Raw genomic sequence first — 26,710 nt, forward strand, 5'->3', positions numbered from 1 at the left:
TTAACGCTATAGTAATTCCTTGTTATACCTACATTATATATACCTTGTTCTACTTACAGTAAAAATTGGCTATATTATGCACTTCCTATCTTTACTCTGATCATTCCAATATCTACTGTGAACAGAACAAGATATATAACGATATAGATACAACAAGGAATAATTATATTGTGAAATTATGATCTTAGAATATATGACACACCATATATCTGACTCTCGGTATATTTATGTGTCTAATACTTATGAAAATGTCCATATAGGTCTAAAAATCTCTGCCAGACTCTTATAATTTTTCTAGTGTCGTTTTACCACTATTACGGTGAGAAGAATTGTGTAGGCACTGTAGGATATTTCACTGTTAATACACCAGTCATATCAAGCGAAGCACAACAGGTGTTTCTGGATCACGCGCACCTACAGTGATTTACTTGCATATATACTGTATATATATATATATATATATATATATATATATATATATATATATATATATATATATATATATATATATATATATATATATATGTATAAATACAGTACCTCGTGTCATCATATTTGGGAATCTTGGTGAATAATATCCTATATTTGCCTTATTGGCTACTAGTCTTAATGGGCCCCTGATCCCTAATCGTGTCGGGGTCCTTTAGGTCTGGGGCCCAGGTGATCTCCAAAATTTTCCTGGTTCTAAGCTGGTGGGTGTATGCCGTAGACTTTCACGCCTGAGTTTGTCTACAGCGTTACTATTAATTTACTGACTAAAATATAATCCCGGGTAGTTATGTGATAGATAGATATACCATGCTTTCATTTCCTTAATTAGGACGGTCACTCAGGTGTGCTAACTCCAGGTAAAACTCGGAGTCGTTCTCAAAGATGTATCGAGAGGTAAGAATAGGGAAAATCCAGGTAATTGTCTTATAATACTCACAGGTAAAGATGAATAAAACCCCAACAAAATGCCTTAATATTTTTTTTATTAGGACACAAGCAGCATCTCAATAACTGGCCTTCGCAGTATGTACAAGGCTTTATATACACCAACACATTTACACACACATAAATAAGTAAACAATTCTCTACGTCAAACACAAAAAAAATAGTAATAGTCACTCGGGAACTATGCAACTAGTACACTATCTGAGGGAAGGAAGGGAGACTTATTAAAAAATGACATATATACTCTATACACAACCAACTGGAGCTCCTCGACTATAAGGCTCACCATCCACTACCTAGGAAGGTGAACATTATTGAGGAGGAATTGGTTTTAAGATAATAAGGCCTGCAAGAACCTTCTGGAATATATTAAACTCTCGGAGAAAAATAATTAAAAAAAAAACACTGACTCGCTACACTTGAGAATTCGAAAAGATCGAATTCCAGTGAAGCCTTATAATAAATTCTTATTTATTTATTTATTTTCCATCTGGATAAAGTAAATCTGTATTAATTATACTCTTCGATGAGGCGAATTCTGGTTATTTATTAATAGACTAATAATAATAATAATAATAATCACTTGGATCAACTTAATACTCATTTGGAATGTATTGTATGTAGTCAGGGATTCAATTGCACTAAATAGGTACATAAAAAAAAAATCACCACTGAAATCGTCATGTTTGTAATACTTATTTTTTTTATCACTTGTGACCTTCAGTTAATATATGTATGACAGTCAATTGTTTATCATCCAATCACGTTCATCACTACACCAGAATTCACCTTTTTGTTGTTAGGTTTAGAGTAGGACTAGGTGACCCAGGACTAGGTGACCCAGGACTAGGTGACCCAGTACTAGGTGACCCAGGACTAGGTGACCCAGGACTAGGTGACCCAGGACTAGCTGACCCAGTACTAGGCGACTCACTCTAAACCCACGATAAACCATCTGTAGTCTGAGATTTGCACTGTTATCAAGTATCACTCAACAGGTGGAGGTGCCTGACCCAGCGTCCGTCCGTCTGTCCGTCCGTCCGGGTCTTGGCTCTTGTTCCTGATATGTGGCCAAGGCGCTGCAGATGTCGCCACCCGCGGACTCCGCCTCCACTGCCTTAGTTTCTGCGAGGAAGGTTGGTGGCCTAAGTGTAACCCGACTGTGGCCCACGTGTAGCCCGGCAGTGGCCTACATGTAACCCGGCTGTGGCGCACGTGTAGTCCGGCTGTGACCCACGTGTAGGGCAGCAGCAATAAGGTGTAACGAGCGCCACACAAACGTAGATGTTAATTAATTAGCAAGATGAGGAGAGTGGAGGACAAAGGGTGGGACTGTGGCCACACACCCTGAGGGAGGAGGGGCGACTGTTTGTACCATAGTGACGGTATCACAGGCCTCACGCCTTGGTGGTGAGGTCCACCGGGGCCGTTGAGGTGGGCACGGGCGTGTGTACGGGCGACACGGGTGGGGACACGGGCGTAGCGGGGGACGGAGGAGGCGGCAGGAGGCGCTGGCGCTTGATGCTGAGGTCGATGGGTGCGTCCTGCTCGGGCGCGGGGGCGGCCTCCCACGCCCTGGGGCTGAGGCTCGAAGTCCTCATCTCCTCGATGGGGGAGTCTGCCAGGCGCTTCCTGGAGGAGTAAGGGAAACCGAGGGGCAGGGCGAGAGGTGGGGGCAGTGGCGACGGGTAGTCGTGTGGGATCCGCCCGGGGGAGCTCGTGGGGCGGGGACTGTGCCTGCCGGGGCTGAAGGAGCGGGGGCTGCTGAGGGTGAGCTCCTTCGGCGGGCTAGGGGGTGGGAGGGCGCGGGGAGGCATCAGAAGGGAGGGAGCCAGGCCGGGGTACAGCATGGGAGGGTAGAGGCGGGAGTAGAGGTGGGAGGCGTGCAGGAGGGAGAGGCCAGGGATGCCATACAGCGACAGTCCCGCCGCGCCCATTATCTCCCGCCTCCCGCCCTCACCACGCCCACCCTCGCTGTACCGGTCGCCCCGCACCATACCCTCAACCGTACTCATCTCTTTGGGTGATGAGGTCCTGCGAGGCTCCACGTCGATGCTGGTCTCCGACAGGCAACTCTCAGGGGACGACAACACCGGCGACTCCACCTTAGCCTCGTCCTCAGACTTGGACGGGGAGAGGGCGGGCATGGAGGCCGGGGAGAGGGAGAGAGACCCCGCCATTGCCCCAGGGAACGCCCCTCCCCCACACCCTCCCCCGCCATCCATTCCTTGGAGCTGCGACGCTTGTTCCTGCAGCAGACAGTGGATCTTGAACCAGTTGGACCTTCGTCCGTACCTGCACGGGGAGAAAGAGTCACATAAGAGTATGATCATCAGGTTGTTGACACTATCTTAATGTGTGTGTTTTTCCCTGGGGTGTGACTGACTTCATTATGAAAATCATGGACCAGGGAGTCATAGACCTAACATACTGCACACCTCCTAGACTCCGCCTTTCTAGCTCAGGAATCATCTACCTACACTATATCAGGGTTATTGTCTCTCGGAGGGTACAAAGGTGGTTGTCTCGCTCTAATGCCACCGTTTATGCCTGTCGGGTAGAACAAGCGGCAGTTTCTCACTCCTAACCTTGAGCCGCTCTTGGACATGCCGACCATAAGACACTTGCGGAGCCTGCAGGCCTTACACGACGTTCTGTTCTGCTTGTTGATGACACACTGGCCGCCGTTCTTACACTCGTGCACCTGCGACAAGTTGTTGTACGTCCGCCCGAAGAACGACTGTTGGAGGAAACAAGGTGTGGTTAGTGTGACTATGGTGTGGAGGAGACAAGGCGTGGTTAGTGTGGCTGAGGTGTGGAGAAGTAGACAAGGTGTGGTTAGTGTGGCTATGATGTGAAATGTTATTGGGAGTTGTACTTAATTATTGAATATTGAAAGGAGCTTCATCACCAAAGACAATATCTGTGGTTACTTCACATTGTATCAGACATGAACTATTTCTCTCGGCTTCATACACAGGAATGTAATCCCTAAAAATCTTAACATAAATTAGCTAAGGAGGCGGGACTCACCTTGCAGCCCTCACAGGTGAAGGCGCCGAAGTGGAAGCCGGCGGCCGGCTCCCCACACACCTTACACAGCTGGTTCATCCTGGCGGGGAGAAAAACATGAAGAAGTTAGTTGACATAATATCAAAGGTTTTCTTTTAAATAATAGTGAAATTTTTACCTGCACTAAAACCTGCAGGTGAACTAATATAGAACGATTTTAATTATATATTTATACAATGTTCATCATGACTATAAAATTTAAATAAGAACCATGAAAAGCCTTGATGTTTAACACTGAATAGATATATGAACATACAGAACAATCCACCAGTGTTTATAACAGAAAACTTAAACATTCACACACATACATTCTTTATTCCTGTGTTCATAACGACATGTCTGTGAAGCTGTCAGTATATCATTCATGGTGTTGACGGCTGTTAGTGACTGTGAAGCTGTCAGTATATCATTCATGGTGCTGACGGCTGTTAGTGACTGTGAAGCTGTCAGTGTATCATTCATGGTGTTGACGGCTGTTAGTGACTGAAGCTGTCAGTATATCATTCATGGTGTTGACGGCTGTTAGTGACTGTGAAGCTGTCAGTATATCATTCATGGTGTTGACGGCTGTTAGTGACTGTGAAGCTGTCAGGTTAAGGAAAGTTAGGTAAGGTGTGTCTGATACGCTAAGTTAAGGTAATTTACGTAAGACAGAAATATGTTATGATAAGATTAGTTAGGTTAAGTTAGGGTCGACTTACCTAGGTTAAATGTAGAGTCAGGTTACGATAAATTAGGATAAGTTAGAATAGATTAAGTCAAAGAAGGTAAGCTTAATTTTGACCAGTTTTAAGTTTCGTAAGGTGTAACTAAAAAGCTTATTGGTTAATTAAGTAAGTTTAAGTTTGACTCTAACCTTGCAACTGGTCCAAATTAAAAGTAGCTCGTGATTGGTCGAGTTAAGTCAGGTGGATATACAGGTACGCGGGAGGTGACGAAATAACAACACCAGTGAATATTTTTAAATCTTTTTCACTTAAGATATCTACGTCATCAATCTATTTCACATGATAATATTTTTACTTTCCCGGCCTCGGATATCATTCTAGGATCATAATCATTGCAGAATATAAAGAAAATAAATAATAAAGAATTTTAGATTAACCCAACGCACTTCATTCCTTCAGCCAATCAGATGCATTAATAAAATTGCTCTAAGCTCATTGGTTACATTGATTAGTAAGCTTATATGAACGGATAGAGTAAGCGTATCAGTTTGAAACACCACAATACAGTCCACGTACTATATAACATTTGTCTTATCACCCACGGAGTCTCAACCCAGTACAGGTATTTTCGTGCAACAAAAATAAAGATGATAATTCAGGTAAGAACAATAGGTGAATAAATCTGGAGACAATTAACAGGTAATAAAGATCCAAACACATTACCAAACAGGAGAATTAATGCGACGAAAAATACTGTAAATTATAATGAAAAAGAACTTGGTAAAAAAAAATCCCCATAACGCGAAGTTGTATTGTAAATTTTATCTGATTTAACTTAGACTAACCTACTGTTAACTTCAACCTATATTAACCTACGGATAACCAAATTTAACCTAATTACTTTTAAATATACTACGCCATTTCTAAAGTAGCTTAACCTAATCAAACTAAATTACTCCTAACCAAATTTAACAACCAAATTCATTGTTAACTTCACTCAAACTAAATTAATTTAACCTACCTAATTTAACCTTACTTACCCTACTCTTAACCGAGAGAGGAAGGCAGAAGGAGGCAGACCGAGGGAATACGACCAATTTCCCTCATATGCATAATGACACACACACACACACACACACACACACACACACACACACACACACACACAGCAGCTATGTTTAGTGTCATATAATTTTCTTCATCACGCGTAAATAATGACATTTTCGTTGTTATTTGTACATTATTCGTTTATATATTGAAAATCAGAGCCTTCGATATTAGTGCATCATTCATAAAAAAAAATTACATTGCCATTCGTAATATATCTCTCGTTAGTACATAAATCAGAGTGTACATTACTATTACGTCGTTACTGTACACAAACATTAACAACGTCAGCATTTAAAACGATATTAAAAAACAAAAGTTATTCTACACACGAAAAAAAAATCGATATTTAAAACGTAATTAAGCTAAACTGAAACCCATCCCCACCCAAAAAAAAAAAAAGACGAGTGTGTTTTTTTCCGGACGAGTGAGCAGGTGGGAGAGGCGGGAGTAATCAGGGTGTCGTGTGGCCCACCTGTGTAGGTTAGAACCAGGTGATACCATCGCTCCTCCCGCCCGATACCTGTTGATACTCCTCGTGTGAGTCTGAGGAGCAGGGATGCCACATTCTCCGCGGGGCTCTTATCTTATCTCCTCTGCTGCTATTTTCCTGCCTCCTATTGTTCTTAAGTGTGCCGTGGAGTGTGTACAGTAGGAGTGGGGTGTTGTGTGTATGTATGTATGTATGGGCAAGTTTCTTTACTCCATTTGCTTCTGTCTACCAGCAGTAATTGGTAACCTGGATGTTAATCGATTTGCGGATCGTATTCCAGGGTAATAGTTAGCCAGTGCAGTTGGCGAGTTGTCCGGTCTTCTCGGACTATTCCTCAACACTGGATCATGCAGCTCGTTAACTTAGGGTGTGGTTGTTGTGTTGACGACAGCTTCTACACATTAAACAAATTCACACCTAGGTGGCCCTAGAGCCGGCCATCCTCGTTACACACGAGGGGCAACCATTATGTATGTATGTTTATAAGTATGTATGTGTCGTCTACATCATCAACTCCTTCTCAACATACTGTATACTCAAAATCAACCACATTTACCAACGTCACACACCTGGAAAAAATACCCCGACATTCCTGTGTAAACAACTCAATCTACACCTGTAATAGTCCTCCCATATCAATAACATTTCTCCATATAGGTTATTATGACAGTCACTAATACAATAACATCTATCAATTAAACATCAGATCAATTCAGCTCGACTCCAGGTAAACATTCACCTGCCCTCATAACCTCACCTGTTGGGCGTGTTAATAAGGAAATTCCACTTAGGTCAGAGATCTACATTATTTGGTATTACATCAGGCAGTTTTAGGAAGAGCACTTAGAGAGTTTATATGAATTATGTATGACTATAGAATGTTACTCTGAGTTGTGTAGTGAAGAATGAGTCATGATTAATGGTAGGAATGTTTGATGTTAATTGTCTGATAGTAAGAAATTAATATTGAGAAATCAGGTTACGTATATGATAATAAAAATAAACAAAGTATAGAGAAATAAATATATAAATACAAATACAATATATAAAAAAATAAATCAAATTATCTCTACAATTTCAATAGACAATAGAATACAAATTAGACTTCAAGGTAGAATAATAAAAGTCATTGTAAGACTTAACGCTAAAGATAGAATCAATGATTTAAGCTGAGACTGGCTGGCTGGCCCTAAGTATTAAAACTAGTTCATGGTGTAGTGTGTCGTGTAAGTGGTAAGTCAACTCTGAATTTGTTTATTTAGTGTAAAGTTATCGTAGTGACGGCGGGCAAGGCAGTGAGGCGCTTAGGTAACGCAAAGCCTCTTGTGTTAGTGAGTTTTTCTGGTCTACTTTCTAAGTGAATTGTAAATGGTGTGTGTGTGTGTGTGTGTGTGTGTGTGTGTGTGTGTGTGTGTGTGTAAGTATTTAACATGTATAAGTGGTGCTGTAGTTATAATACGTAGAAATTAAAAGAAAATTAATTATTATTATTATTATTATTATTATTATGGCAGAAACAGGATTCAGGGAGACAAGAGATAGCCACGACAAGATCCCAGGTTATAAGAAAAGACCCCGAAAAAAAATCGGCTTCACATTAGTTAAGATTTTGAGACATTATTTTAAAATTTTCTGTGACATGTTAGCCTATTATTCTCTGTAACTATTAAGTATAAATAAACTTCAATTTCCACTTTGAGACTTGAAGTAAACTTTTACCTAATGTAGGGGAAATCAGGGAAAAGTTAGGTTATTAAATAGGTAAGAAATGGGTGGTAGTTTAGAGCTTATTCAGGTGATGAAATGGACTCTCTCGCGGGTGTTTAAAAAGGGTTAACAATTTTCCGCGTCATCTCAGTGGCTTGGCGCTTAACATTCCTCATAGCCTCTCTGGTCTCCACGCTCTGTTACTACATCTGCACCACCGTAAAAAATAACGACCCAACACCCTTTAAAAAAAACAACACCAACAGGTAGGAATAGGAGTCAATGTAAAAATCCACGATGCCTTGTTAAGTTGTACGAGCCAGAGTTACTGATGTTGATTTCGTTTCTTTTCACTGCTTTTGTTTGAGTAACGTTACTTCCTTGTGTTATCTTTTATTTTCAAAACAGTTGTTAGTTTGTTGGTTTATATATTATTCCATGTATGAGTAATAATAGCGTTGTAAATGAGTAGCTTGTGATGTGGTTGGCAGCACTGCCGCCCGCCACCAGCTGATCGGCGGGGAGAGCGCGGATCTTCCCGGGAATTCTTGTTTATGTATCTTTCTTCTCCTTTCTTTTTTAATTAAATAAAGAAGATAAAAAAATAATTATCTAATTGGCACAGGATGTAAGCATACCGCCGTATGTTTATCGTTGACCAAATTGAGATAAAACTGCAATTAAAACCAATTTAGCGCAAAAACAATTGACTGTCTAATGGCAATACCATCTGGTACAGTGCTGAAATCGGCAGGGTAGCGGAGGGTACCGCTCTTGCTACCAATTATTGTACCACCGGGGGGGTACCAGGCCAGCGGGAGCACCCTCGTTATGTCGCTCCTGGATTCGCTCTGTAATTACCGAAAGTGTGGGTGTGATTTGTGTCGAGTGTTTGCCCTGTTTGGAGACTCATAATGGCCGCGGCCTCCACACGGAACCCGCATTTGTTTGACCTAATTGTCATGTTTGGCTCGTCATGGCGCCAAATTTACATCGGATTAATACGGCTCGTCAAATACCACCCTAATGAGGTATTGCTTGGTGCCACGACTACGTAAGAGACGGTCATTGTTGATCTATCACAAAGCTCTCGGGGTGAAGTATAAGTGACATGAAATCAGCCGCCTTTGAGATGTATCTGATTGTCTTTTGTTTGGAAGGATTTTGTTTGTGGGGTTCGAGCTGATGGTCGGAGGATCTGAACGCGGTCAAGTAAACACACCAGGCGACTTGTTTTCTTTCTTCTATTTTTTTTTTTTTTAATCTTGCCTTTGTAATACTTGTGGTTCTCGGAGCTTGAAAGAAAGAATGAGTTTCTCAGAGATACGTGCATTTATTAAATCATGGGCGAAGGATGATACACAGAAGAGGGATAAACACATGGGGGAATAATAGGAAATTAATGGGAGATGACGAGATAATAAACGAGAGAGAGAGAACGAAACGAAAGTAATGTTTATCAAGGAATAATAAACGTTGGTTTGTTTTATTGATCCGCATGACGTACATGACAATAAGCAGAAAATACTCTCAATATAAACTAAATAATTATTATAGATTATCATGTCATTTATTGTTCATTCTTTCGGTATGGAAATTGAGATAACATATATTAACGACATTAAATAAATGTTAACGAGAAGAAAACTAATAATAATAAAATATAATAACAGCGATAAAGTAATAATAATAATAATACCAAAGACGTGCCAGTTAAAGTTCCTATATCACAAACAATAATAAACTTCATTAACTTAGACCAGAACAACAATAAGTTGATGTGTTGTTAATGAATCATATTAACTCTGACCAGACGAACAGTTAAGTCTCTTTGTCGTTGGTAAACACTATTGACTTGGACCCGACGAACTATTAAGAGTGTAAACATTTAATAGAGGGATCACCAGCGCACCTCACACAGGTAACCTAAACTAAAAGTTGTTCGGGGGTATATCGTGTGTTCGACTCCCTGCAGACGATTGAAGTTTAGATAATTACCAATGAGGGGTAGTTAGTGTCTCAGTGTAATATTTAAGTTTGGATTGACAACAGTGATGACTATGTGATAATAGTGGGATTAAAAGAGTCGTAAAAAGGAGGTTAAGGAAAAGGAGGAGGAACTGGAAGATGTGGAAGAGCTGGAGATGAAGGAAGGGGAAGAGGAACAGGAAGATGAGGAAGAGATGGAGATGAAGGAAGGGGAAGAGGAACAGGAAGATGAAGAAGAAATGGAGATGAAGGAAGGGGAGGAGGAACAGGAAGATGTGGAAGAGATGAAGATGAAGGAAGAAGAAGAGGAAGAGGAACGGGAAGATGAAGATGAAGGAAGAGGAAGAAGAGCAGAGGAAATGTTCACTAGTAAAATAACATCAAGTCACTCTACACTGCCTACTACCTTGCTTTGGTCGTAATTAACCTCTTGAGTACGAGACCATCCTTCTGAGTACAATGAATCAGCCCAAAGAATATGATCAATATCATAAACCCTTGAGTACGATACCATCCCTCTGAGTACAATGAATCAGCCCAAAGAATTATGATTTTAACCCCTTGAGTACAATGATTTAATCCACTAATTACAATGTCTGAACCTTTTCAATACGATGCCTTATTTTCATTCATAGGATGAGACTATACCCGGAAAGTTATGCCATCATACTCAAGGTATTAATACACACTTCACACAGGTGCTACTCTAAAGTAAGCTACCTACTTTCTTTACTTTCACGATACTTTATTCCCGTGTCTAATAGGTATAGCTTACTCTGTTTCTTTTAAAGAGTAGGGCCAAGTTTCTCTGTTACCTTTAAGAGCGAGTCGTTTCCGCCTCTCCAACACTAGCACACCCCCCCCCCTCTTTCTCCTTCCCTACATCAATATCGTGGCAGGAAAGACATTATGGTGGTGATGGTGGAGAGAGAGAGAGAGAGAGGTGGCGCATTACCATACAGTCTCACATCAAGAACACATTAGAGCCACAAAACGCTGGGAAAGTGTGTGTGTATGTGTGTGTGTGTGTGTGTGTGTGCGTGCGTGCGTGCGTGTGTGTGTTCAGGCTACCATATTCACCCATACGTCATTTACATGTACCCGTTTTAAGTGGCCTCCTAGTGTGTGTCATGTCACGTTATCATGTCAAGTGAGTCGGTGATCTTTTGTTATGTCGAGTTATCTTGGTAGTGATGACTGTCGGGGTCTTTGGTATGTCAAGTTATCTTGGTAGTGATGACTGTCGGGGTCTTTGGTATGTCAAGTTATCTTGGTAGTGATGACTGTCGGAGGTTAAGCCATGCCGAGTTATCCTTTTGTGTCGTCGATAACCGCCGAGTGATATCAGTATTGTGATAACTATAGACGTTTCGCAGCTATCGTAATTATAGTGGTGATGCTATTATCCTAAGAACAGTATTAAGCATCACACACACACACACACACACACACACACGCGCGCGTAAATAAAAAAAATACGAACACGTTTATAAAAGGTAGGAAAGACAGAATGAAAGAAGAAGTAAATGAAAACAGTACCAACATACGCCATAGAATAATAAAACAGGGCAGATGGTGCGTCCGTAATAACAGCCATTCACGTACAGGTCCGTAATAACAGCCATTCACGTACAGGTCCTTTATAACTTGACTGACGAAGACAATAGTAGTTGGAGGGTAACAAAGTGACGTCACGAGGCCCCGCCCACCCCTCACCACACAATCACTCAGCCTAACTATCACCTATAACCATCAGCTACTAATTTTCTCTCTCATTGATTTACATATCAATAACCCGCCAAATTATCTACGAGAACATCTGGGCGAGCGACCTCCCTTTCCTCCCGCTCTTCCTGCCCCTCCCTCCCTCCGCCTCTTCCTGCCTCCCTCCCTCCTCCCTCCCTCCTTCTCATCTGCCTATCTATCCCTCCCATCTTTAGGTTCTTTTTGGGAGTTCCGCTCGGCCATACATCTTCACTGGGGTAATCTGCCACCCCCAGGACCCCAGCTACAGACTAGTGATGATAACAATAACCCCCGCCTAGTGTGACCCCCAAAACTACCTGACTTTCCTGAAACCCCAATTTTTAACCCCCAAAAGAGGATCACTTTTGCCAGATTCCAATCGCTGTTAACCCTCTCACGACCTCTTGAGTCAGATGGTAAACAAGATGAGGTTCATTGATACCATTCAGCCACGCCAAGAGCTCTATAATTTCTCTCCCGTAGCTGCAAATTTTTCTATAGCTGGCGGGGAAGGTGGAGGGAGAGTGTCAGATTTATTGGTGTAAGGAGAAGTTACTTGTACTAATAGCGGGTTGTGCTAATCGGGGTCGCTTACCATAGACAAGAGTCGTGAAGAAATTGTATCAGGAGGTGCCCTCAAGGTCTCAGCGCGGCACGACTCACGGCCCGGGATACAACAAGGTGATGCCTCGGGTCCCTATGTGTTTATAGACTTCCACGTTCTGTTCTCACTAGTGTTTTTTGTTTCCTTCCATTCTTCTCCTATAATGTTTATTGCCCCCTGCAATATATCCTGTACCGGTAGTCTTATTTATAGATCAGGTGATGATTTTACACCCGGTGTGTAGTGTACCGGTGTGTGAACAGGTAAAATAGTGTTCTCTTAATTTACTATGACCTCTTCTCAATTACCTGTGTGTAGTGGGGTAGACACATCTCTCTGTATACTCTTTTACGACTCGGTGATAATCGGAAACACACATACCGGACATTCCTGCGTAACCGGAGTTAACCGCCCGTATCACTCGGATAATAAATATGGGGTTCGGATAAAAAAGACCACAACCATAATTCCTCTCAGAAGACCCATGCACATGTGAGCAGTATCAATCTTTACTGAATTACTTAGAAAAATTAATAGAAGTCTTCAGGGAGTTGTTCTTAAATACGTTTTGCCTTATACTGAGAAGGTGGTGAAGGGGACGGTCTGCCGGGTGATGGAGGGAGGGAGGGAGTGAGGAACGATGTGTCTGGAGGAGGGGGAGGGTGAGGAACGATGTGTCTGGAGGAGGGAGGGAGTGAGAAACAATGTGTCTGGAGGAGGGAGAGGAACTATGCGTCTTGAGGAGGGAGGGAGGAACGGTGTATCTGGTAATAGAGGGAGGGAGTGAGGGTGGATGGGTGCTAGGGAGGGAGGAAAGGGAAGCCGAAGTCACGATTGGAGGGGAGGGAGGGAAGAGGAATTCACGATTGGAGGGAGGGAAAGGTATGATGAAAAGGAAAGAGGGAGATAATGTACTGTAATAAGAGGAAGAGAAGAATGTGTGAACAAGGAAAGTGAAAACTATATTGATGGTGTAGTTAGTACGTGTGTGTGTGTGTGTGTGTGTGTAGTGAAATATGTGTTCTTGTGTGCGTTTGATTCCTAACATATATTTATTGGCATAGATGTATACAGTATCCATATACGCATATGACATATACATACACGTAACTGCGTGCTTGAATAACCACATGCGTGTGTATAAATATAATGTATACCCCCAGCATACATAACATAGCTGTGGTGGTCGTGACTGACAAGGAGAATTAGTATAGGACACAAAACAACAGAGCATCACGGTGTTAACAGGATGGTATCACGTAGTCTTCATGAAGCGCCTCTTAATCACTTCCTCTTATTTGTAACGTGATATATTTACTTTTACGAGAGTGTTTTAATGTGTCGTGAACCGCTCGTTATATACTTTAATTACAGTCTATGTGTTATGTTTTTATTGGGTATATTTATTTATATTATAATTATAACTGATCGTCTTTTGTTTGTGTATTGAAAGGTAGTTATTATTTATAATTTGAGCTTATCTTGAATAAAATGGTGTTTTTTTCGATCTTTTATATTGTACTTTCGTTTATGTATTCATCATAATATTATAGTTATGGTAATAATAATAATAGTAATAATAATAATAATAATAATAATAATAATAATAATAATAATAATAATAATAATAATAATAATAAGAGCAATGAGGGCCAGGGGTAATGGAGCTGTGAGGGCCAGGGGGTAATGGAGCTGTGAGGGCCAGGGGGGTAATGGAGCTGTGAGGGGCCAGGGGGTAATGGAGCTGTGAGGGCTGTGAGGGCCAGGGGTAATGGAGCTGTGAGGGCCAGGGGGGTGTGGAGCTGTGAGGGCCAGGGGGTAATGGAGCTGTGAGGGCCAATGGAGCTGTGAGGGCCAGGGGTAAGGCTGTGAGGCCAGGGGTATGGGCTGTGGAGCTGTGAGGGCCAGGGGGGTAATGGAGCTGTGAGGGCCTGGGGGATGGAGCTGTGAGGGCCAGGGGGTAATGGAGCTGTGAGGGCCAGGGGGGTAATGGAGCTGTGAGGGCCAGGGGGGTAATGGAGCGAGGGCCAGGGGGGTGGAGCTGTGAGGGCCTGGGGGGGGGCAATGGGCTGTGAGGGCCAGGGGGGTAATGGAGCTGTGAGGGCCAGGGGGTAATGGAGCTGTGAGGCCATGGAGCTGTGAGGGCCAGGGGTAATGGAGCTGTGAGGGGGCCAGGGGGGTTGACTATCGGGGTCGACTGGTAAATTTAAGTGCCCTAAAAAAAACATTGGTTGACCCTAAAGCCCTGACCTTTCTTGACCTTACATTTGCCTGTTAGTGACTTGTCTGGCCACGCTTAACCTTCGTGTTTGTGTTGTTTGTGTTTTAGTGTGTTTGTATTCGTGGTATATGTTGGTGTTTGTTTGTTATGTGTGTTTGTTGTTTGTGTTTGTAAAGTGTTTGTGCTTTGTGTGCATAGGTGTTTTTTTATGCTTATGGGCCTATGTATATGTGTGTTTGTTTAATCTGTATGTGTTTGTTTCTTCGTGTGTGTGTGTGTGTGTGTGTGACTGTAACTCTTTCTTGCCCCTTTGTATTCTTTATACTTGTAATTGTTCTTGTGCTTGTAGCTATATCTGTCTTTTAACCTGTATCTGTAACTTATCAAAACATTTTTACCTGTACTTGGATATACACCTGTGCTCTCATGTCCGAAGTAAATCCCCGTAAATAAAAATTAAAAACAAAAAATATGAAAAAAAAAATCCTCTGTTGTATACAATTCTTTATATGATTACACCAATAATATAACATTCTGAAATATGAACAGATACACAACACTGATATATGAATGTAAACAAATTATAACTATGGTATATTGAACGTAGAGTTACCTGTCTAATTTGTGGTAGAGTGGATACGGTTGTTAGAGAATATAATGAGTAGTTATAACAGCTCTTGTCAAAAGGAGTTTACAAAATGATTCACTCGAGAGGCTATAATTGCTTCGTGAGTGTGGTCGGGTCGTTAGTGGAGGTGGTCGTTCATTCGTGTGAACTATGTAATGAGGTTTTTGGTAGTGGGGTCGTTTAATGTGTGTGTGTGTGTGTGTGTGTGTGTGTGTGTGTGTGTGTGTGTGTGTGTGTGTGTGTATGTGTGTGTGTGTGTGTGTGTGTGTGTGTGTGTGTGTGTTTGTTTGTGGTGGTGATGGGTGTGTTGTGGGGGAGTAATGATGGGATATTATGGGTATAGAATAGTGACTCTCTCTCTTTCTTTCTCTCTCTCTCTCTCTCTATCTATCTCTCTCTACTCAACAAGTCCCAACCACAAGTAAAATAACCCTTGACTTCCCCCTACATACAGCCGTGTTTACCTGCCGTCAACTTACAGTGAGCCAGGCGCCTTCAAGTCCTCCCCGGAAGAAGTATTATCATAATCTGGATATTTGGATTAATTTATACTTGACGTGGTACAGTGAGTCGGCTGAGTTGACAGGTTGAAACTCTGTTGTTGAGAGGAGTATTTCGTGCCCATGAAGTCTGCTTATGTGGGGGTGACGTTCTGTGACCTAATCTAACCTTACGATGCAACTTTTTCTTTTATTTTAATATGATCACCTCAAGATTAACCTTTATCAGCTTATTTCACATGATGATTAAACACCCTAACGTTACCTAGAGGGGTTAGGTTAGGTTAGGTTAGGTTAGGTTAGGTTAGGTTAAGGAGGTTAATTTGACCTTGATTTTCGTTCATGGGAAGTATCCTTTTTTTTTTTTTTAGAAAACTTTTTTTTTCGATTCAGTTAGATTTTCCTTTTTGGGGGGAGGTGTCCATTGACCTAGTTCGACCTTCCATAATGCGTAAACACATTTTCATAGGAAGTGTTTATGCCCTTTAGTGGGTGACCTGGCGTCCTGAGGATTATGAACCTCGAAATATTTCACTTGATGATTAAAACGCTCCCTGGGGGGTTAGGTTAGGTTATCTTGCTACCTCTTCTGACCTCTTGCTATCTTTCCTGACCTCTTGTTACCTCTGCTGACCACTTACTACCTCTCCTGACCTCTTACTACCTCTCCTGACCTCTTGCGACCTCTCCTGACCTCTTGCTACCTCTCCTGACCTCTTGCGACCTCTCCTGACCTCTTGCTACCTCTCCTGATCTCTTGCTACCTCTCCTGACCTCTTGCGACCTCTCCTGACCTCTTGCTACCTCTCCTGATCTCTTGCTACCTCTCCTGACCTCTTGCTACCTCTCCTGACCTCTTGCTACCTCTCCTGACCTCTTTATGACCAGTTGCTCACTTTTATGACTAGCAACCCTGACGTTAGTTGTTTCCTCTTATAGCGACCTCTGTTGGCCTCATGGGGAGGTTATAATTGACCTCTAATGAACATAAGTGATTACAGCTAACGTATCTTGACCTTCCTGTGACCTGTTAAAAGACCCTGTCACTTCCATACGATTTATTGAAGCTCTGACCTTTCCCGCCACAAAAACTCGTCTCTTCCACCTCAGCTTTCCTACGACCTTTTATGACTACAAAACCCTTGCATGAATTAACCTCTCGTGACCTGTGTTGACCTTTGATGCCCCCTAATGCCTGTACCTCTTGTGACCACCTGGCTACTAGGTCATAAAGTCTTTAAGTTGTCGTGACCACTGGAGGGGGGGGGGGTGTCTTTCGTGAAGAAGAAATCGGGGAGATCGGATCTGTTGACTTTCGTGAATTTGACTTTCTTGTTGTGACCTTTCGTGACCTATGATGAGATGTTTCATGTGATAGCTTTTGTCTTCTCATGATTTTTGAGAAAATTTTTAAAGCTCGTTATCTTTTATCACCTCTTCAGATGATTGGTTGATATTCCTTGACCTATTATAATGTCTTCTTATCTCGTGACCTATAATGACGTTTTCTGACCTATATTGACGTTTCGTGACCTATAATGACTTCTCGTGACCTATATGATCCACCACGGCCTCGGTTGACCTCTTTTAGTTGTTTGTAACTTGTTGATGACCTGATGTATACGATGCTGTGATTTCTTCTGACCTCGTATCATTTCCAGTGACCTATTATAACCTCTCGTGTCTTCCTATTGTGGCCAATCTTGACCTTGTAATATCTTATGACCTTTTATGAACCTTTTGTGACTTCTCGTGACCTTTTGTGACCTTGTATGACCACTTTTGACCTTGAATGGCTTGTTTCGACCTCTGCTCTTCTCTTCTTTCATATAACTGTCCTCACTTCCACCATTATTCGTTTCCTTTTCTCCTCTTTTATCCTTTCCTCTTATACGCTCACTCCTCTCCCCCACCATCCCCTTCTCTCCTCTCCTTTATTCACCTTTTTCCCTCCCTTCCTGTCTTGGTAATCCTCTCCCCTCCCCCCCTCTTTCTCTCTGTTTTTCTCTCTCGTTTGTTTCATCCTCCCTTCCCTCCTTTTCTCTGGTCTCTTACCTTCTCCAGGCTATCTCCTTTCCTATTACCCTTATCTCCTTTCTCTTCCACCCACCCCTTCTCTCCTTTTCTCCCCCTCCATCTCTCCCACACGGTCAGGAGCTCCCCACACTAACGCCAGGTGACGTGTTTTCATTAACCTGTACACACACGCCCACTGACTCCACCCCACCAACACAACCTGCTGCCTTCCTTTAGTTTCTACACACACGCCCACTGACTCCACCCCACCAACACAATTCTGCTGCCTTCCTTTAGTTTCTACAGTTCCTCTTTATTCTACAGGGCTTCTACACGTTGCTCTATATTCTACAGTGCCTCTACATGTTGCTCTATATTCTACAGGGCCCCTACACGTTGCACTATATTCTACAGTGCCCCTACACGTTGCTCTATATTCTACAGGGCCCCTACACGTTGCACTATATTCTACAGGGCCCCTACACGTTGTTCTATATTCTACAGTGCATCTACACGGGGACTCTACAGGTCGTCTTCTATATAGAGTACAGCTGTATCACTGATATTACTATTATTATTATTGTTATTATTAACTAAACTGTCAGTGATGTTGTTTAAACTAATTTATTAAGTTTGATTAATATTTAATTTTCAAATTTTCAAACCGAACCAAAAAATCTCAGCTTCCAATATGCATCCATCCCAAGAGTCCATCAGTTCGTGGTGTTAATGGATGAAACGATATTGAGGAAAATATTGTGAAGATGTAATTTTTAGTAATGTTTTTTCTTCTTTTGGTCTATTGTTTTTGTCTGTTATTATCTACGCGTATTTATTAATTTTCTTTTAGTTATTTTTGTACTTCATTCTGTCATTCCTTGATAAATAAAATTTTTTTTAGTCTTTTAACCTTCATTTCTTTCAAGTATGTAATTCTATTTTCTGTCTCTCTCTTTCCTGTTCATTTCTTTTATTCGGTGTTGCTTATGTTTAATCAGTCGTTTCTTCTTCTCTTCTTTATCTTCATTTATCGGCATTATTATTTTCCTACACTATTTATATGTTCATCACATTGTTCGGCATACAACTTTTTTCTATTGATTTTCCACCTTTCCCATTTTTCTACAGCATGTCCCATTCCCCATTAGACAGACAAAGCCTTTAATAAGACGTAAGGCAGCCTTGTTCCTCAGTACACAGACCTTACCCCTCACCCTTAGCTTATCCTGTGACGTTGGCTGGCCTTCCCTCCTTCTACCTAGCTGGAGAATATTAAATGCCCCCCCATGCCCCCTTCCTCCCCTCCTTCTACCTAGCTGGAGAATATTAAATGCCCCCCCCATGCCCCCTTCCTCCCCTCCTTCTACCTAGCTGGAGAATATTAAATGCCCCTCCATACCATCCTTGCTTCCAGGGTATCGGCTGGTTCTCCGTGACAGGATGTACAGTGCTAGGACTTTCCCCCTTAGCAAGCAAGCTGCAGAGATCCCAAGCCTCCCTTTCCCTCACCCCCCACCACACCCACCGCTGTACCGTCTGGCTTGCTTAACGACCTGTACCCAAAACTTTCTCTTAGCCAGCTGTTAGAGTTTCCTAAGTCCCCCCCACACACACACCTCCTTCCTCCTCCTCTTCCCCTTTCCCACTCACCTACCCTCCCTCAGGTGGTTACAGAGAGCCTTAGGTAACTCTCCCCTCGCCCTCCTCTCATTATCCCTGGTGAGGTGTGGGAAGGAAAGAGAGGAACTTGACAAAACTCACAGCACAGATCAGTGACGATTCATCACCCTCTTGTATCCCTGGCGAGCTGTAAATACCCCAAGACTCTCTCTCTCTCTCTCTCACTGTGGTGTAGAGAGAGCCCCATCAACACCAGCCGCGTACCGTGAGCATGACAGCCACAAGCAGATCCCTGGCAGTATTATACAAGGTGACGAGGCATGAAGCGACGTGTCGGCCTGCCTGTATAATGAGACTCGGAGCGGTCAGAGCGACACACACACACACACACACACACACACACACACACACACACACACACACACACACACACACACACTTGCGCGCGGCGGTGGCGGGATTGACGGAGACGAATGATTTTAATAAGAGTGACGGGCGGGATGTGTGTGTGTGTGTGCGCCATTAGGGAGAATCGTGATTTGTATAGAAGTGTTCTTTTTTATTCGTGAAAGAGACGTAATTTGCATAAATCTGTTTCATCTGTGTTGAGGAGAAATTACAGGTTGTGTAAATCTGATTCACTTCACAAATTTTAAGTGTCCGTAAATCTTTATTCACTTAGGAGCAATTTCGTTCTGGTGAATCTGGTTTAATCTGGGAGAAGCTCAAGTCCTCGTAAATCGGATACTTCCCATAGGTAGGGATTTAGTAGGTAAATCTGACATAATTAAGTTAGGTGAAACTGTAATCCGCGAAAATTGGACGTAAATTACTTGGAAGGATTTGTACACTCATGACATCTCTACAGAAGGATTTCGCAATTTACCTAAATCTGATTTACTCACGTCAGGTGAAATTGTGTTCCGTGTAAATCTGACATATTAAGAGAAATTATAATCTACATAGTATACTGTATGTCCTTTATATAAGTGACTTGTAATCTGAGTAATTACAACTCCCTCTCCCAGATAAGTGGTTCGTAATTTGCATAAATCTAATTTTTTACGTATAATCATAATGTATGGAAACCGGACATAATTATTATATTTAAATACCAAATATACTTTTAATTATTACTTTGATTTATGGAGTTTAATCATCTTCCCTGTGTTAATTATCCTGTTGATATTGAAACAGGTTATTTAGCCAGGATTAAACATTATCATTATGAACACTAACAGTTATATGAGTAATGTATTAGTATATCATTAACCTGTCATTAATCACACACATGTTTGTTTCCCTCGAGAGAATGTGTAGTATAGAGAAAGTAAAATTTTTCTTTTATTTAGAGAAAGTAACATACTTCCACGTAGATTTGCTTTAGAAAGTTTGTAACGTAGAAAAAAAAAGTTACCCGTGATGCTAATTTTCATAATGAGATTCTTTGTTCACCTGGTTAGTATTATTTTTAAGATTCTTATCAGGAATTATCACCTCCTATGGCTGTGTTAAAGTCTTGGTATAATTATTGGAAGTCTTTGAATCTATCTTCTACCCATTATTTATTGCATTGACTCTGATCTGTGTTTATATATCAATTTACGTTGCTATATATATATCTATCTCTTTATCGATACCTACTGTATATTTATCTATCTATCAATCTATCGACCACTGTCTATTGTATTGACTTCTATTCTCCCGCAAAATGGTACAAAATGATAGAAGCAGCCATTAGTACACACACTGGTCCCTCCACGACCCTCACACACGTTCACTGGTACAGATGAACCCTTCTGAAGTATTGAACGCATCGTGTTATTATAAATATTCGTTGTAATATATTTTTTTTCTGTTTGTAATTTGAAAGTTATATTGAAAGCTATATATTTCACCCTGTAGTGTTATGATCATAAGAGTAAATTTTCTATCAGTATTAAAATCAATTACATTTCATCACCTGTGCTTAGACTATCCTGACTCCTTGTTGTTACGTTAAAAATACTTCGTAATATTTTTTTTTTAGTTTAATTTTTGCTTATGTTAGTTGCACTTCAGCTGGACACGGTGAAGATAACGTCTAGTAACACCAACTCCCTAAAACAGTATTACATAAAGCTTTTGAATTTAACTATAGGGCGATGAACTGTTTTAAGCACACGACCGACCACACCACTATATCATACCAGCGATAAAACTAAGGTGGGAGACCAGTGGGAGGCGTAATATAAGAGACGACCCCATAACACCGCAATAGGTGATCTCTGGGCCATTAAGACGCGAGGTGGTCAAGTACTGGGTGAGATATACGGTGCAGTGTCTTCTGATCACGACAAGGTGGAAGGATAGGGTGAGGGAGGGATGGGGGGAGGGGGGGGAGCGTGTTGGTGAGAGGGCTGTCAGTATGGAGGAGTGGGCGGTGGGCGGAGTGGGAAGAGTGGGCGGTGTAGGCGGAGTTGTGCAAGGATAGGAGTGCCTAAGGTGGGGGGGCCGAGAGTCTTGCACTGGCAACCTTGTGGGGTAGTAGAAAGCGGTAGGTTGGATAAAGATAGAGAGATATACGGACAAACAGACCGATAGATAGATATTACTCCTTACAGTTATATAATTTCAGCATCGGGGCTTAGTGAACAGACAGACAGACAGACAGTGATATCCAGTAATTATAGGACTCTAATAATTGTATATACCATTTAATTTAATACATATAGATCAATATCTTTTTTTCGAATGGTAATTATTGTAAATATTATCATAGAACTAAGAACAAAGGTTAAGATTAATTTAAATATCTAATAACATTAATTAGAACCATAACACACATAGACGAATAACTATTAATTTTATTGTTATTTCTCTCTTTGTTATCTTTAGTTAACCTCATTTATTATCATTCTTGTTAGTGAGGTTGTATCACTCCCATTGTCATTCCCATCAAGGATATTTCTCACTTCATTTTCCTCTTTTTTCATATATTTTCAGGATATTTCTTAAGTGTTTCTTCCTATTTTCATTTCTCTCATCTTACGAAAGTTGATTCCCGTTTCTATCGCTGTTATATAACGGATATACAGTGTTGTTACCGGGTTGCTTTGGGGAGCTGTTACGTATGGTATAGTTTTGTTATATTTAGTATACTTCTGCTACACATTACCACATCGAGCATACTCTTGTTATAATTACCTATAACAGATACAATATTATGCATAGTGAATAATTTACCATACAATACAAATTCTTCATTATAGTTTTAACATACTGGCAGGTGAAAATATAACGTTTATATACAGCAACATTAGACTCTGCGCTATAAATCCATGTGAATATATATATAGCGGTTGTTTAGGTCATTAGATAGTGCTATATTAAACAGTTATAGATGTAAACAGTTACTCTTGAGATATATATTACCAGTTAACTATATAATATCGTACCTAGAAGCTCAGTTATATGACGAGGATCACTAGTATATGCTTAAGAGGTTTCCAGTGATCAGAGAGTATACGAGTATACTGATGTTTACCAGTATGCTATCACTCTTGAGTATACCTGCAGTGATCACCAGTGTATAACAGCCATCACCAAGACACTATTGATTACCACTATACCATTCCTCACTTGCATTCACCATCTCACATACACACACACACTCTCACTCTCACACCTCTTCCACACACTCCCTAATACACCATCCCTCATACGCACTCACCATCCCTCATACGCTCTCACCATCCCTCATACACACTCACCATCCCTCACACACACACCATCCCTCATGCACACACACCATCCCTCCTCACACACACTCACCAGTACAAAAGATGTTCATATACATATCATAGCTCACAATTCTCATAAGGAAACACTCATAACATCACCATTACTCACAAGAAGCTGCTTGAATACGTAACATTAAATATACGATTAGGACTTATAGACTCACACAGCCTAGCATGCGAGTACCACCCCCCCCTCCCCCCCAAGATGACCGTCGTGTGAGAGTTGCGTTAAATTCGGGACCAGAGAAGCGCATATGGCAAGATCGTGTTCGTCGTCACGGCGAGAAAAACTTACTAGTAATTTTCGTGAATTGCATCTTCCTTTGAGTGGAGACACGAGTAGAGGGGGTGTATCATTCTGGCGAGGCCACAATTGTTGCGTGTTTGTTCTGTTCCTGTGGGTCTGGCCAGCGTTAGCCCCAGCCTGCCACCCTGTACTATACCTCACTGATGGTCCCAGCCTGCCCTACCTCGGTAACGATTCCAGCCTGCCACCTTGCACTACCCCAGTCATGGTCCTAGCCTGCCACCCTGTAATACCTCACCGATTATCCCAGTCTGCAATTTTGCTCTACCTCAGTCAGGGACCCAACCTGCCCCACCTCATTTATGATCCCAGTCTGCCACCCTGCCCTACCTCAATGAAGGTCCTAGCCTGTTCTACCTCAATGATTATCCTAGCCTGCCACCCTAACCTACGTCAATGATGGTCTCAGCCTGCCACCCTATCCTACCTCAATGATGGTCCCAGCCTACCACTCTAACCTACATCACTGATGGTCCCAGCCTACCACCCAGCCCTGCCCCAATCATGGTTTCATTCTCCCCTACCCCTGCGATGGTCATAACCCGTCATCCTACTATTCTCTAGTGGTGGTCCCAGCCTGCATCCTTGCCCTACGCCAGCAACAGTCCCAAGGTATTATCCAGCCATACTCCCGCCCTTCCTTACTGACGAGCACTGCCTACCGGCATACCTTAATCCAACGTTGATCCAGCCGGCTGTCCTGCCTTCTCTTATGCTGAGCGCAGCTAGTTGACCTGATTCTGCCCAACCACACCGTTGCTCTCAGCCTGTCGCCCTGCCCAACCCCAGCACTGAGCCTGTCCTGTCGCGCTTATCAACACTTTACCTTAGCCATTATCCTGAGCCCGTTTTCCCGGGTTAAACCTGAACCTGCCACCTGGATCACGACCTACTTGAGCGTTGATATCACCTACACAAGGGAATATTGATAGATACACGAGGTTTTGTTCGTGATTTCTACAACTGTGTGTGATGTTTTTTTTATAATATTAGCACATTCTCTCTCCTATAAGACTTCACATTCATTCCCACTTTCCAGTCGTGACAGATGTCCTCAAGTGCCCCAGCGAGGCAGGGCCAGACGGCACCTACACCAACTCTCACCGTCACTTCATAGGATCTCCTGCTTCATTAACTGAGGGAAACAACTTACTTGGGCTAATATTGACTTCTACAGGTGGTTGTGTGTGTGTGTGCGGCAGCAGCACCCTTCAGCCCTCGTCCTCTTAGAACGATGGCGGAGATTTTTAGGCTGGAGGAGCTCCTCTTGGCCAATCCATAACACGCTTAATCCTCTTACTGGTGGCTTCTTCACAGTGTTGCGAGACCCGACTCTCCCAACTGGCAAACAATCCAGGAGTCACGCGGGTCCTCTCAGAACATCTTCTTGAGGTAGCGACCTACTGCTGGTGGCGCTGATGGAGGGTAGCTTCTACCTGCCCTCGAGGGATTGTGTGGTATAGTTTTTTTGAGTGCTAATTGGGTTGGACTTTAGAGTTTTGAGGTTTATGTTGTTACTTTTCCAGTGTAAGAGACACTTGTGTTGGGGAAAGTGGCACTTTGTCAATGGTCCTAATACACGAGTATTTCTCCGAGTTTCTTGAAGCTCTTTCAAGTAATCTACAAGTCTCCCGATTTCCACAAAATAGGAATCTTGTCCAAACACTCACACCCAGCCAATGATAAGAACAAAATTCCAGCGGTCAAAACACCAGCACAATGTTCCAAGGTTTTCAAAACAGGCTCTTCCAGGCGTAGCGTCCACGGGCAAGAGGCGAAGAGCGCGACGCAAGGGACCTCCTGGGACGACGTACGCTCACCCCGCCTTCGAGCGCACAACTGAGATGATGCTGCCTTCCCGCTCACCTTCCCACTTGATCAGGGTCATACCGGAGGCTCCGCCGCTCGGAATGAAGAGGCACCACGCTTCCAGTACTGTCTGAAATGCCTTAAGATTAACGTAATTTGGGATTTTCTCCGAAGAAGGGGCTTTCCCCGCGTGAAGGTCTCTCCAGACGAAGTAAACTAACAGGAGGTGACTGAGGGATGTTTGTTTGTTGCTGGAGACGTATGTTAACGGGGTTGGTCAGAATCGACACCCTTACCATGGCCTGGACCTTTACCCTCAACTCGTCGTTTCAGAACCATCTTCACGGCGTGGCATCAAGCAATTATCATCCCTAGTTTACCTGCGTGGATCGTTCAGATACCTCTGTCAGGTGTATATCACATACTCGAGTCTGCAGTGACACATCAACCAAATGAAATACAGTGAAATAACATGCATAAAGTATTAATACGTAAGGGCGAAAATAGCTATGAAAAGACCAGTTGTAACACCTTTTAACCAATGGTAAGTCATGAACCGTAGGTGGGCGTGGTGCTGGATAACTCACGCGCTCATTGGGCAGCATCTTCACCCCCGGGGGCATCGGACTGAGTAAAAGGGGCGGAGCTTGGCTCGAGAGGGGGAAGAGGAATCAGGCTGAGAGGGCCGCAGGAGGGGCTGTAAAAGTGCTCAGTTAACACCTGACAGCCAACTAGCTCGGGTAGACCAAACTGATACACGCCAATACTCACTTGCCATTGTATGTAGATGGAAGTAGATATTTACATGTTAACTGCCGATTGTTATTGCTGGCCAATAATAAATCGCTTAAGAGTTATGGTGATTGAGCTCCTGGTTGTCATGTGTGATGGCATACATTTTGCTCAAAACCTCAGCTATAGGCCTTGAGGTATTAGTCTATATTATTTTCCTTTAAAAAATCTATATTAGTTTATGATTTGATGAAATAAACAATGTTACACATTATATATATATATATATATATATATATATATATATATATATATATATATATATATATATATATATATATATATATATATATATATATATATATATATATATATATAGTGCATATGTGCATGCTCATTTTATATGTATATACAGTAGTATTTCAACCTATATCGATTTCTTATTCGCTGCTACAAGGAGGCCTCCTCATATACTGTACTTCCACACTCTTGTGTCTTGAGCCCTTGCTGCCCTCTGAGTGCCTCTGGACCTGACATCACCATCAGGTGTTGTCCAGGTTTCGTGGCTCCTGGTCACGTCCTCATGTGGTGTGTCCTGCTCCCCGCCCTTCACTTCCTGGTCCTTGTAATAATTGTGTTACTCTGGGTTTCTTCCTCTTCACCAGTTTTCCCTCACGTTTCTTCAAGTTCTGTCTAACACGCGCCTCGTTATGCTACTTTGATTATTTTACAGTTTTTGTATAACCTTCTTGTTGATCGTTAAGTCAATATCG

The 26,710-nt window shown here is 42.2% G+C and overlaps 1 protein-coding gene across 1 annotated transcript; it reads right to left on the reverse strand.

Moving 5' to 3' along the window:
- Positions 1–956: 956 nt before the first annotated feature.
- Positions 957–25,481, reverse strand: LOC121875578 (knirps-related protein-like). The gene is made up of 4 exons (XM_042380165.1): positions 24,550–25,481; positions 3,970–4,048; positions 3,525–3,676; positions 957–3,231 (listed from the first exon to the last, which is right to left on the reverse strand). The coding sequence occupies exons 2-4, from the start codon at positions 4,045–4,047 to the stop codon at positions 2,334–2,336; spliced, it is 1,128 nt and encodes a 375-aa protein (XP_042236099.1). The 5' UTR covers position 4,048; positions 24,550–25,481; the 3' UTR covers positions 957–2,333.
- Between the last annotated feature and the right edge of the window lie 1,229 nt (positions 25,482–26,710).

Source organism: Homarus americanus, unplaced genomic scaffold (assembly GCF_018991925.1).
Source record: "Homarus americanus isolate GMGI-L3 unplaced genomic scaffold, GMGI_Hamer_2.0 scaffold36426, whole genome shotgun sequence".
NCBI lineage: Eukaryota > Metazoa > Arthropoda > Malacostraca > Decapoda > Nephropidae > Homarus > Homarus americanus.

What these genes read in the sequence shown, in the direction of transcription:
- LOC121875578 (XM_042380165.1), bottom strand. Translation starts at nt 4,047, where the DNA reads ATGAACCAGCTGTGTAAGGTGTGTGGGGAGCCGGCCGCCGGCTTCCAC. An exon ending in TCACCTGTGAGGGCTGCAAG is followed by an intron (nt 3,677 to 3,969) that starts GTGAGTCCCGCC and finishes TTCCTCCAACAG; the next exon opens with TCGTTCTTCGGGCGGACGTA. An exon ending in ATGTCCAAGAGCGGCTCAAG is followed by an intron (nt 3,232 to 3,524) that starts GTTAGGAGTGAG and finishes CTCCCCGTGCAG; the next exon opens with GTACGGACGAAGGTCCAACT.